The sequence below is a fragment of the Cyprinodon tularosa genome, unplaced genomic scaffold (genome assembly GCF_016077235.1).
Source record: "Cyprinodon tularosa strain WSP-4 unplaced genomic scaffold, ASM1607723v1 ctg324, whole genome shotgun sequence".
Taxonomy (NCBI): Eukaryota; Metazoa; Chordata; class Actinopteri; order Cyprinodontiformes; family Cyprinodontidae; genus Cyprinodon; species Cyprinodon tularosa.
The window spans coordinates 90988-104701 of record NW_024039035.1 but is presented as its reverse complement, the minus strand read 5'-3'; the positions used below and the strand labels follow the sequence as shown (position 1 = coordinate 104701).

Here is a 13714-nt window from a genome sequence, read left to right as displayed (position 1 = left end):
ACCATGGTCCTTCAACCAGGTACTGGTAGCTTTGGCACTGTGTGCAGGTGCCAAGTCCTGTTGGAAAATGAAATCTGCATCTCCAAAAAGTTGGTCAGCTGCAGGAAGCATGAAGTGCTCTAAAACTTCCTGGTATGTGGCTGCGTTGATCCTGGACCTCAGAAAACACAATGGACCAACACCAGCAGATGACATGGCACCCCAAACCATCACTGACTGTGGAAACTTTACACTGGACTTCAAGCAACGTGGATGAAGTGCCTCTCTTCTTTTCCTCCAGACTCTGGGACCTTGATTTCCAAAGGAAATGCAAAATTTACTTTCATCAGAGAACATGACTTTGGACCACTCACCAGCAGTCCAGTCCTGTTTCTCTTTAGACGCTTCTGACGCTGTCTGTGGTTCAAGAGTGGCTTGACACAAGGAATGCGACAGCAGAAACCCATGTCTTTCATACGTCTGTGTGTGGTGGTTCTTGAAGCACTCACTCCAGCTGCAGTCCACTCTTTGTGAATCTCCCCCACATTTTTGAATGGGTTTTGTTTCACAATCCTCTCCAGGGTGCGGTTATCTCTCTTGCTTGTACACTTTTTTCGACCACATCTTTTCCTTCCCTTCGCCTCTCTATTAATGTGCTTGGACACTGAGCTCTGTGAACAGCCAGCCTCTTTAGCGATGACCTTTTGTGTCTTGCCCTCCTTGTGCAAGGTGTCGATGGTCGTCTTTTGGACAACTGTCAAGTCAGCAGTCTTCCCCATGATTGTGTAGCCTATAGAACTAGACTGAAAGACCATTTAAAGGCTTTTGCAGGTGGTTTGAGTTAATTAGCTGATTAGAGTGTGGCACCAGGGGCCATCAATTTTGAACCTTTTCACAATATTCTAATTTTCTGATATGATGAATTTGAGATTTTCATTTGTTGTCATTTGTAATCATCAAAATTAAACAAAATAAACATCTGAAATATATGAGTTTGTATGTAATGTATGAATATAATATACAAGTTTCACTTTTTAAATGGAATTACTGAAATCAATCTACTTTTTCATGATATTCTAATTTTATGACCAGCACCTGTAGACATTGTATGCACCGTATTAAGACAGCCTGTGTTACCCAATTGGAAACTTGGCAAAACAATGGCGACTAGGGTGCGCTTTACATGCTGTATACACTTTTCCATTGCTATAGCTAAAAGCCTAAAAATTGCATCGGTATCACTAGTATCAGCTTTGTTAAGGCCGTGTTCTCATACATGCATCAACTTGGCAGCAGAATTGGCATGCTGCAGCTCTAGGTCCCACATGTGAACTCCAATGAGGGCTGACTAACCATTATTTTGCAAATCGATTAAGCTGTTGATTCTTTTTTCAATTGAGAATAGGATAGCCAAAGATTAATCTTTAAAAAATATTTCTTACAAAATTAAACTAGGAGAAACTAGAACATTTCCACTGAAGGAGTTCTGGATAGAGCATATTGACAGGAAAAAAAGTTTATTTATTAATTTTTTCCCCCAATTTTTATATAATTACTGCTCTAAGTGGGTTGCTCTGTCAGCTAAAGTCATGTTTTAGACTGTACTCAGTTTAACGGTTAATCTATTACTAAATTAGTCGACTATTATTTCAATCCATTTATCGATTTTATAAATCCAATTGATTGTTTCAGCCCAATGTACTAAACGCTACTCCTATGTTTGTTTGTTTGTTTTTTTTACCCCATGTATACACTGTATCATAGACATGATGATACATATGTATGGCTATTGTTTTTACTCATTGTGTGCATGCAGAATATCATGCATTCAGTCACGCTATCTTGTTTTGGCTGTATGATCTGGTAGGGTTGTCTCTGTAAAGTGCCTGGAGATGACATGTGAACTGGCGCTATATCAGTCATCTGAACTGAATTGAATTGAATTGTTTGGGTGAATATACAAAAATGGGATTTGCTCATTATCAGCAGAAACAAAGTGTATAAAAAACAAAAATAAGATATAAGGCTAACAGGGTGTGATGTTTTAATGAAGAACTTTGTATGCAACTTGAGGGAGCCACTTCCATAGACATGTAGTCACAGTATGTCTAGGCCGCTTTAATGAAAGCCAGGTGTCCACCTGGGCTATTTATTGTTGCGAAGCTCAGTTTTATTCCTCGTCTGCCAAGCTAAATACAACAAACTCAAGACAGTTATTTCTGTGATGTTAAAAAAGGAATATCTGTTCCTGGTGGGCCTCAATAACAACAGAGCATGTAGATGAGGAAGTGGTAGGCTAGCGGTTATAAGATTAGAGCAGGGCGCTGGCATCCTGCAGAGGTTAAATATCCCAGGTTTGAATCCAACAGACTGCCATTCTGGGGTTCCTAAACACGCCCTTAACCTCACAATGCTTCCCAGCCTCCCTGAATAGATGGCTTAAAAGTAAATCTATTTTTGTTTATTATTTTGTAAGTGTTATTATTAATGTTAGAGAAACTTACTGACCCTAAGAAGTGCTGTTTTGATGTAGTTTCATACAGCTTTGACAGTGTGACTATGAGAGACGGTGGGTGGGAGGGTGTTTTTCTCATTCCACGCTGCACCTATATCGTCTTTCTTTTACTGTCTCTTTGCTCATTAAGCTTCTCTCCTTTTTCTTTTGATCTCTTCTCCATGTTGGAGACAATGTTTATATCTCCACTTAATATGCAGTCGATCAGATTGACCCAGAGGTGTTATTATGATTCACCTACTGCACCAGCTTTTTATTGGGTAAAAAACTCCAAAAAGAAACGACCCTCGGTCGGTTCGGCTTGACAGACCCGCCGTTAGGAAATCCTTTCGAACCTGGTCACCTCACCCCTGCTTTCAAAGCTGGTCCTCTGTCTGTGGGTGGCAGCACATGTGTTCACCTGCCGTTGAGCACTAAGGCTGAGTCGATGGCAGAGTCTGAAGGGCACGGGGTTGATATTTTCACGTGTAACAAGTGGTTGTGCTGAAACCTGCTGGACAGAGCCCTAGGAGAAGGCGCTCAGATGTCATTTAAAGGGCCAGCATGCTTATAAAAATTGTAATGGGGGGTAAAAAGGCGAGAACCCTGCCACAATAGGAAATTATCCTCTATTAGTTCAATTAGTTCTGCTTTTTTGTTTCTAAGCTTGAATAAAAGCCTTTGCTGTGTGTTATTAATTAATATATTTGTTTATTTATGTACATGTGAGTGTAAAGGTTGTACTGATGAAGACTATATAGTTTATATTAGTACAGTTTTCCTTTGGTATTGCTGACAGTAAGCACATTCTCTTCCTCTCTCTGCACTGCAGTCTTTTCTTTCTTTGCTAACCAGCCTTTTGAAAATATTTATCTTGAACAGATCCAGAGCTGTTAGACTCTGCTTGCCAGGTTTAGGAGGTCTAATCATCGTTGTAGTACTCAGTCTAAAATTGGATATATTTACCATTAGAGCTAGCTCACCGTTACCACTTCTAGTTAGATACTTGATGGCTAAATGTGTCTGTAGTTTCTTGAGTGTTGAACGTGACCATTTTGCTCTGATCTTATTGAGGTTAGTCATCATCCATTGTTTTTGCAGGTGACCTTCAGAGAGTGACAGATGTGTGCCACTGAGAACAACCATTTGCATCTCCCTGTGGAGATTTGAGTTCTGGGACGCTCGGGTAGGCCTATTTAAATCTTTTAACTGTACATTATATATTTTACATCATTGTGTAGCACATGTATTAGATTATTTTAGCCTTTTCCTTGTATGCACTTGCTTAAAAGATGCAAGTGCATCTCAATAAGTTGGAATATCACAGAGATGTTGTTAGTTTTAGGAATTCAATAAATCTAATAAATACTGGCAGTCAGGGTAACATTTACCTCAGCGAGTCTCTTAACTTCAACCCCTTTGACCTAAAACGTTGCAAACCATATTAGACCAATAGTCATTTAGCACAATATAACTGCTTCATATGGATCAGTTTGAGAAACATATAGTTACAAAACTCCCCCAAATATCTCTATTGTGCATGAGACATGAATTCATTTATTTTTTCCTCACTAAATGTCACTTTTCAGTCTCTATGGCTATTTCCTTTCATTCATGAGTTCTGCTCATGTTTTGTTTTCCTTTGTTTTTTTAAATCATAGAATGATATTTATATTTTGGAATTCCATTTCGATTTAATCAGTATTGCCTGCAGTCTCTCTGCCGGAGGCAGCAGACATCTTTAATCTGCGTCACATTTTCTGGGCTATATAATAAACTATCACCCATTACTACCCTGACATGTTGTGCCATAAAGTAATGGTGTGCTGGAATCTTGCAGCTTTAAAATGACATTGATAAATACAAGACATGTTTGCTATTGCTATATTCACATCATGTGCTCAGAGTGTCTCCTGTCTGTTACAGCAACTCGATTATCCTTCTCACTACACTGACTGCAGACATTTTTATGAGAATTTGCTACTGAGCTTCTAACCCCCTTAACATAAACACAAGCACTACACCTTCAAACTTATTCAGGTTTGATAAATAGTATTGCATTTGTCTATATTTTCATAGTCTCCTCTAGGTATTTAGCAGTTTGTTGTTATCAGCATTTGTTCTGAGTATCTAGTGACTGAAAACAAACACTTAAAAGTTTGCCCCCTACTGTTCTCCTTTTTTAAGACATACATTTCAAACTGCAAAAGGTTAGTAGATCCACTTTGCTCACGCTATCATCTATCATCATGTCTTTACACAGAGTAACATTGACGGTTATGTTGTAAATGTTAAGATATGTCTTATATTCAGGAGAGAATTATGAGTTCTCCAAGCATAAAAGGTCACTGCTAGATAACCTGGCTTAACACACATTTCTGTATACAAGTATATTATTAGAAAGTTTAGCTGAAGGAAAAAGTGTGGCAGAAAAACTTAGAGAAACGGGCTTAAAAGAAAGAAATATTGACCTTAGCCGTAGCTAGAGACACTCCACAAAAACTTCCACTGTGGAAAAGTTTGTGTTTCTGCAGACTTTTGTTTTACCTCTATGTCCTAGGATAATAACACACAACTGTCTGTGTCTGCTGAGAGGTCACAGGTGACCATATCTGCCAAACCACTTTAAACTGAGGAAGCTTCTGCAAAGGCGACAGTTTAAAGGATAAACACACCAGTTAGTGACTGTAAAAGGAGATCCCATATAATATGGAAGGTATTTGGTCCTATTCGCACAATAGAAGTTATTCAAGCAAATAAGTTTGAGTAAGAATTGATTACAATCATTTAGACTTTGAGTCAAAGTCATGTTGAAAGTTTATAAAAAATTATTTTGATGTAAAGCTGGCAGTTGGTTATAGATTGACTTTTATGTAACTGCGTTTATTCATACTTATTATGATCAAATTAGGAGACACTACGAGTTTGAGCTCTATGGGGGTACAAAATATGAAGACTTTGTAACAAAATAACTTCATTATAACTTATATTTTGTCTTAGATGCCATTTTTTTTAGCTAAAGGCCAACAAAATGTCTTGTAAAATGACCTTTTTACATTTTTACCTCTCTGTTTAAAATATTAGTATTTCATACTTTAGGACACCTCATTCTTTACTTTATGAGAGCGTCCTGCTGCTTTTGTATCTCTGCGTTCTGCTTAGTCTTAAACTAGTGTGATCCTTCAGTGATAATTTGGTGCTAACCAGTGTTTCATGTTTACAGTGATAATTATGGCTGCTGGCAACACTGTTGGCTCCAATTTTACTTCACACAATAGGTCAGAAAAACAACACAAAAAAACATCTGTAACTGAAGTTGGTTCAGGTCTGTCCCTAGCACACATCTGCAGACCCCAGGCTCTACACCCTGACAGACTTGGGAGTTCAGGGTAAAATGAGGCCAAACATCAAGTTCTGGACAGCTGCTCTCTGGCCTGTTGTTCTCTTCTAATTAGAGAAAATTCTGTTTTAAAATGACAAAATAAAAGTTTGATATACATGCAATAGGGTTGTAAATAATAATTGTTTTATATCGATGCATCGATCCAACAGCCGACGATCCGATGCATCGACACGTCCACAAGAGTATCGATTGTTAATTTAACTAATGTTTGCTCCTAGAAGTAATTCTGACTCCGGTGATGCGGTGGCGCTAAACCTATTTTGCCCTCCTACCTCGCTTCCTTTAGCCACTAACCTCTTTCTGCATGCACACACACACACACACACACACTAGCGTAAACCGTAGGCAAGACGGACATGGCGGAGGAAAGAGAAGATAACTTGCACACCCCTTGCGCATTCAAGCTATATGTTTGAAAGTATTTGGGGTTGTGTGAGTGAATAAGGTTTTCATAGGCCTGGGTGAAGTACAACTTTGCAAATTCTGTTATTTGCTGATGTTTCTCAAATAAAATGCATTACGATATTACAGCTTTCATTGATTTATTTCAAAATTAAAACATCGTCTAGCCTGTAAGGTTAAAAAAACAAACAATTAACCAATTAATCAAATCGAATCGTATCATGGTGTATTTTTGAGTATAAAAAATAATCGAATCGTTGGGTCAGGAAATTGATACTGCATCAAATTGCAATGATGGGTGTGATTTACACCCCTAATATGCAAACAAACTGTATAATGTTGTAATTTGATTAATAAAGGAATTTAAATGATTGACACAGAATAACGTTTTAGTGATATCTTCTTATATCTCTGAAACGATGTTTAGTAAAATGTAGTGAGGGGTTAAAGGTCAGCATTCAAACTGAACCACACTGGTGCAGTCTTTCTTAATGGGTGGTTTATTCAAGGGATAGTGCTCATTTTTACGTTATGTTAAAGCACAATGTTGTAAATAAGTAAAATTTGTAGCTCTGGTATATTTTTAATTCAAAACGAAAACCACTAAACAGTTTTGAGAGATTTCTTGATCTGCCTATAATGGGTTCTATGTCAGAGAAAGATTTTAATCCCTAAGTGTTCGAACAGAATGAACAGTAGCTCCTTCTAAATGCGTCTCTAGTTCTCACTGAGAATGATAAGCCTGCGCTGCCGTCCATGAATTTCATCTCCATGCCTCTCTGACAGCTTGATAAGCCAAAGGAAATTAATGAGTCAGCGTTTCATGAAGACCCGAGCCCGCTGACGGCTGATTTAGGAGGGAGGGGCGTTTCATAGGAGAAATTTCACTAGTTCATGTCATCGTCCTCCTTTATGCTTTTCCAGCCCAGCAGCTTCTCTGAGCTTCTTTTGTAACATATTCATGCTTATCTGCACCATGTCGAGTTTTGCATAATTTATTATGTTTTACTTTAAGGTTTTATCTCTGCTGATAGGAAGCACATATGTGTCTAAGAACCCTTTCAGGGCATGTTAAATATTTGCTCTTGGATGTGGATTTGAATTTAGACTCATCCACCCAGTTTATTTGGGAACAAAGGGCAAAGTCTCCTCTAGCAGATGTTAAACCCAGATATATAACCATAACTATTTTACAAGATGAATTACAAAATACATCTCTCCTTTTGGAGAGAAGATTACTCCCAAATCAGACTATTTAACAGTTGGGATCTTTTGTAGGTCACGGACTGACTTTAAAATAAAGTCAAATTGTAAAATATTCTTCGATCTATTAAGTTATTACTGTACATTAACATTAGTTAATTAGAATATCATCGCTAGGGGTGCTGGTGCCTGTATCCAGCTGTCTACAGGCGAGAGGTGGGGTACACCCTGGACAGGTCGCCAGTCCATCGCAGGGGGCATGTTGTATCCAAGTCTATTAATGGGAGTTTAGTGTGAGGAAAATATCTGGTAGAAAGTAGTTCATGAGCAGCAGGAACAACCTTAACATTAAAGAGATTGATGAGGAAAAGCCAGTTTTAGAGTTTGGGCTTTGAGAATCAGCTTAAACAGATGGGGCTGTTTTGGTCATACCCATGCAGCGATTGGACTGGAAGATCATAAGTGAGACAGGAAGTGAGACACATTGGTAAAGTAGAAATAATGTGCTTTGGGGAAAATACAAACTTAAATGTTTTGTGTTTTAGCTATTTTGCTGATTGCAGAGGTAAAACCGATCTTATCTGAGTAAACCACCTTGTGTTTTTGTTTCTTTAATCTGGCTGTTATTGTGTGATCTTAGTATTTTCAGTAGATGGTCTACCTTCTGGTCAGTGGTTGGATCGTCCAGTTGGAGGCTGTTTGTTTTGTAGAAGTTGGATCGCTTTTCTCTCTGTCATTTTAACCATAGATGGTCAGGGATTTATGTTATCTTACTTTAATTCCGCGGTTCTCAAAGTGTGTGGCGCGACCCACTGGTGGGGAATTGAGACGTGACAGGTGGGGCGCGCCAAGTTCCGGTGTGTGTGTGTGTGTGACTATAAATGTAGAATGTGTGAGAGCAAACTGTCCTTATAGCTGTATGTTGCCGCTTTTTAGACCAATCAAACCCACAAAGTAATCATTACTAGCCTACATGCAGTCTAATTAAAAGAACATTAGATATGAGAAAAATTTCACCTGGAACTGAAGTGCCAAAATAATGATTGACGTGACGTCGGCATATTATTTGTAACGGAATAAACTTTCGCGCCCCAGTGTTGCCAACTCAGCGACTTTGTTGCTATATTTTAGACCCCTCCAGCGACTCTTTTTTTAAAAAGCGACTAGCGACAAATCTAGCGACTTTTGGAGACTCTTACGTGAAAGCACGTATCGTTCCTTTTCTTGTCCTCCAGCGGCAGGTGCTGCCGTGGGGCGCCTCCCCCGTCCCAACCCCGTTCTCCCCCGCTATCGCAGGAGTCCCTCTCAGCGCTGCAGAGACACAGCATGTTTACCCTCAGCGTCCAGACTGCAAATAAAGCGCACATGCGCCGGGATTGACGGCGCAGGTTGATCATAAATAACTGAATTTGAAATATTTTATCTTAAATAAATAGGACCAGTTTATTGAAATGACGTCTGACTCCACCCTGAGGCTCAGGTTTAATGCTCAGACTAATAGTGAATTCTGGTTTGGAGTGGAGAGGGAGTTTCCACTCATCGGGCAGAGAGCTGTGTGCATTCTTCTTCCCTTTGCCACATCATATCTCTGTGAGATGGGCTTTTCAACTGTTGCTTCACTGAAAACAAAATACAGATCTCAGCTGAACATTGAGCATGACTTGAGAGTCGCAGTATCAAGCCTGCAACCCTGTTTTGAGAAACTGTGCAATGCAAAACAGGCTCATTGCAGCCACTAATGCAGGGATAAATAGACCTGTATTGCCAGATGGATTTCACTTCTTTTCTTTTATTAACAGATTGCAGAGTGGCACTTTAATTTTTTCTATCTTTGAGCTTGATACAAATTTTTACACAGCTGCATTTTTATTTTCTTTATTTTTGAGCTTGCTGTTATTTGATGTAGATAGTTTGTATTTAGATACTACTTGTTACTTCAATAAAATTGGAAAATTTTAAGATTGTTGCATATTTCATTAGCATTGTGTTGGGGCGATGGGGACAGGCGGGGCTTGAAAATTCCCCCTTGTCCAAAGTGGGGAATGACAGAAAAAGTTTGAGAACCACTGCTTTAATTTAACCCTGTTGATTAAACATTTGAAGCATTTTCCCCTCTTATTTTGCTTATTAAATAAAACCTTTTCAAACAGTTTGTGCATTGCTCCTCTGAGCCTATTTTTCTCCCTGAACTGAATGGTGTTGATTGGGTGAGCATCAATGGCAGGTTATTTTCTATGTACTGGGTCAGACAGTAGCAGAGTCATTCATTAACTTTCACAAACTGTTCCTGAAGCCTCTTGTTTGTTTTTCTGGGTGGTATGACTTTGGAGTTCCTGCTGTCATCTTGTCCTCTGTTCTGACTCGTTCCTCAGCCCACACAGGCTGATATTATTGTAAACTTTCCACGCTTCTCTTCACACCTTCATTTATGAGCATGCCTCTTAATCACTTATTACCCAGATTGGCCAGGCAGGCAGATGTGGTGCATCTGTTCTGAGTGTTGGATGAAACATTAAATCCTCTGACTCATATGCATTGCAGTGAGCCCTCAGAGATTTAGCACATTTTCTGGGATATGGTGATTTGGCTTTAACAAATGAGGCATGCTTTATGTCAGAACCTGAGGTGGGAGTTAGCACTTGGACTGCGTTTGCAGTTTTTCAGTGTCTGAGGCAGGAGTGTAAGTCTTAACTGGCTTGTATTTACCATTTGCTAAAAATGTAAATAAAACACTTTTTAGAATGCTGCTCTGTTGCATGCTGCTGTTAGCCTATTCATTTATTTTGCATTTCTTAAAATTATAGACTTGGTTTTGGTTTCTATTTTGCATCATTATTATTTGTTATTATAGGTAAAAATGGTGTCGTCTTTTATATTTTTTTAAACAACATGAAGTGAAAATGTTTAACAAACAAATAAGATGTATTTGTTGTTCTCGAAATAATGTGGTTATTCATGAATAGCAATGTTCTATTATCTGTGAAATCATTTGTCTGCAGCTCGTAGCCTTTTCTTATATTTATGCTCCCTATCTGGTTTTTGAACTTGGCTATCAGCATTTTATCAACAAGTCAGATTTGTTTTCTATGTTTGAGGAAGAAAAAAATTAAATCATGTTTTTTCCCATCAGCTGATATGAAGTGAACAGCTGCTGCTTACCACTCATCTATGCTAACTCTAGTCAGCCCAGCACTTTATTCAACTTTACTGCTTTGAAAATTTTTAAAACCGCAGTATACTTTGGAATTGATAGTAGAAAGCTCAGATCTCCTTTTTCATCTATAAGAACTGCGGAGCTCCAAGGATAGTCAGAATGTTCTCCATTGACTGTTTCAGAATGGCCACAATTAGCCATTAATGATGCTGATGATGCTCTGGAAAGAGTTTGTCTGAATGCCTTACACTAAACTTAGAAACTCTACATTTGTATATATGCATGGATAAGAAAATGTTTAATTATAATTTTAGATATTGCTCCATTCGTCGACTCTGCTTCTTATTTTGTTTAAATTAGTAATGGCTTCAGTCCAGATTTTACAGGGATGGTTTGTTGATATATTTTCCAAAAACACCGCCTTAAACAGATTGTGCAGTTTTTTTTATGTTTAGCATGTTGTTGCTCAAACAAATATTAGTCTCTGATTTACTAATAGGTGTTTATGAGGAATTTCTTTCCTAGAAACTGCTGGCTTTCAAGACGCTCATTTATGGACCCTAACATGGAAACCGAAAAAAAACTTGTTGAGACTCTTGTGATAAAAGAAGTGTTTTGGTTTTTTTTTGCATTGTGCATTATGTTAGCTTAGTGAAATTCCTGGAAAATTCCTGCTGCACTGAGACGAGTTGGTTCGATTGAAAATTTCCTGAACCTCCTCACATGATTAAATCACGATTCTTTAAATAAAAATAAAATGTAATGTAAAAATAAAATGTAAGCAGATTAATATGTGAAACAGTAATTTCCTGAAAAGTTTGTCTACAATTCTTAATTGAAGGGTCATTTATTTTATTTTTTTGACTAAATAAGTCTTTATCAAAGAAATTAAAATCTTCAAATTTATAATGGAGAACTCATCCTTTCAGAATCAATAAAGATTATGAAACTGGCTTTTTTATATATGTTAAATGTATTGTATCCATACTCTGAAAATAGCCATCCCATACTTAAGCCATAACTGCACTAGAAATTAAACGCATTAAAAAAAAAGACTGGCTGTATAAGAACACCAAAGAGTCTGGATGCGTGAAATATAAAGCAGTAGCTTTGAAAACAGCCATGTACAGATTTGGGTCTAATCAATATTCACACATCGTCAAATGATCCTGTGAACATCTGTGTCAGCCTTTACCTCGTCAGTCCAGCAGTCTACATGAACACAAAGACTCTGGTTTTCCTTTCTAGGTTTTACATTATTTTTATTTGCATTGAAAATAAAGACATTTACTTAGACTTGGACCCAAACCTGGCCAATGATCTTCTATAAACGTCCCATCCATGTGACTGCACATTGAGATGTACAGTTGTGTAACAGTGTGCTGAACATCAAGCCAATACCACCATGACTGTCATTGTTTCCAGAGAATTATTCCTGTCTGGATTTATTTGAAATGATTCATATCATAACAGCTATTATTAGTTGAGAGTTTACATTTATTTACTTTAGTTAATTTTTCAATCATCCATTATTGCTGACTGTAATCACCGTAGGGAGGATTTCCTGTTGTGTGACACTCCTATTTTAATGGCAGATTATCCACCACTAATGGGGACCTGCACATCCTAACTGCAGTCTTTCCCCTATATGAATCTGTCTCCTTAAAAGCCTTTTGATTTTTTCCAAATGAAACTCTGCTTTGTGCCGCATAACAGCTGGATGAGTAAATCAAAACCGTCACCTTGAGTATTGGCTTGGATTGAAAACAATGCGTTGCATCTTCCTCAGTAGGGAAATAAGAGACTAAAATCACAACCACAGCTTGGGCATCCTTTAGACGATGATGTGCAGTATCATCTCTCATATCACCTTCACTCATCCCCTGACTTCATATCCAACCACTGCCTCTCTCTGTCCAGCAGGCTTCCAGGAGGGGGGGTCTCCGAGAAAGATGTTGGGTTCAGAGCGAGGAGTTGTGGAAGAATGGCTCTCCGAATTCAAGGTAAAACCCTCCTCCTCTCTGTGGTGTTTCATGAGTCATGCAGAAATGCATCCTGCAGGCTGTTTCCCACAGAAACCGCGAGCTGTGGATGTTTTAACATATTTTTTATTTTAGTGTTAAGATCTTATCTTGATTGCTTTTAAAGTCGTAGGGAAGTCATATTTAAATTTCAAATCATTCTGGCTTAAACATGTATATAAATGTGCTCTCTATCAGACCATATTGTCCCAAAAGTTAGAAAATTTCTATTTAAAAAGAAATCCTTTCTTAAAATCAGTTTTTTTTTCTCTTTATTCTATGCTGGCCAGTTAGTTATATGTCAGCTTGTACACCTCATCTGTCAATCAAATTTTTTCAATCATTGCATCTTCATTCATATTTCGCCGCTAATATACGCAACGGTTGAAATAAGAAATAAGAATATATTTAATTTACCATTGAGTTACGCCCCAGTGTTCACGGGGATGGACGTCTGTGTCTTCAGCAGGCGTAGTGCTAAAAGAACTGGCAGCGTTACGAGGCAAGGGCTGAAACATGTACAGCTGTAATCCTTCTACACCAAAACAAGCTTCTGCCGTCCTTGCGTCCTCTTCCACAACATCTTCGTACCCGCTTTCCTCCTCTAAATAAAAAATGTATGATCGAGGAGACTCATCTACGACCTCCGACACAAAACTCTCCTCCTCTTGCATGTTTCCGCTGTCCATAGTATTGACAGTGTTGTTTCTAAGTGCTACTTGGTCCCAATGTAATTTCCCTACTAGCACTAAGTTGCTAACTGGTTAGCAAGATGCTTCCTAGACACCAGGCACAACCAAACATGCTTGCGAACCTTTCACCACAACAATCCCGCCCCCTTGATAATCAATCAATCACATTCATTTTATTCACTCGTGTAAAGTTGCGGACCACTCGGGAGAGTTCGGAAACGCAGCGGTTGGAACAGCTGCTTCCCTACGACTTTTTTTATTTTGATTTTTTATTGATCAGCCTGAAATCCAATAAATAAATAAAACGACTGTTATTTATTTTAACATTTATATATCCTGAAGTAATGGTCCTTCTAACAGTTTAAG

General features: G+C 38.3%; 1 protein-coding gene across 12 annotated transcripts in view; it reads left to right on the top strand.

Moving 5' to 3' along the window:
• The window catches only part of LOC119788727 (protein FAM126B-like), a 60208-nt gene that overhangs the window by 22152 nt on the left and 24342 nt on the right, over positions 1-13714 (top strand). For 7 of the 12 annotated variants that reach the window (XM_038293336.1, XM_038293328.1, XM_038293329.1 and 4 more), the window contains 2 exons: positions 3575-3659; positions 12556-12638. In XM_038293336.1, the coding sequence (XP_038149264.1) occupies positions 12588-12638 (51 nt within the window). In that variant the 5' untranslated portion in view covers positions 3575-3659; positions 12556-12587. The remainder of the gene's footprint in view (positions 1-3574; positions 3660-12555; positions 12639-13714) is intronic. The other 5 variants (XM_038293337.1, XM_038293326.1, XM_038293330.1 and 2 more) reach the window with 1 other exon arrangement.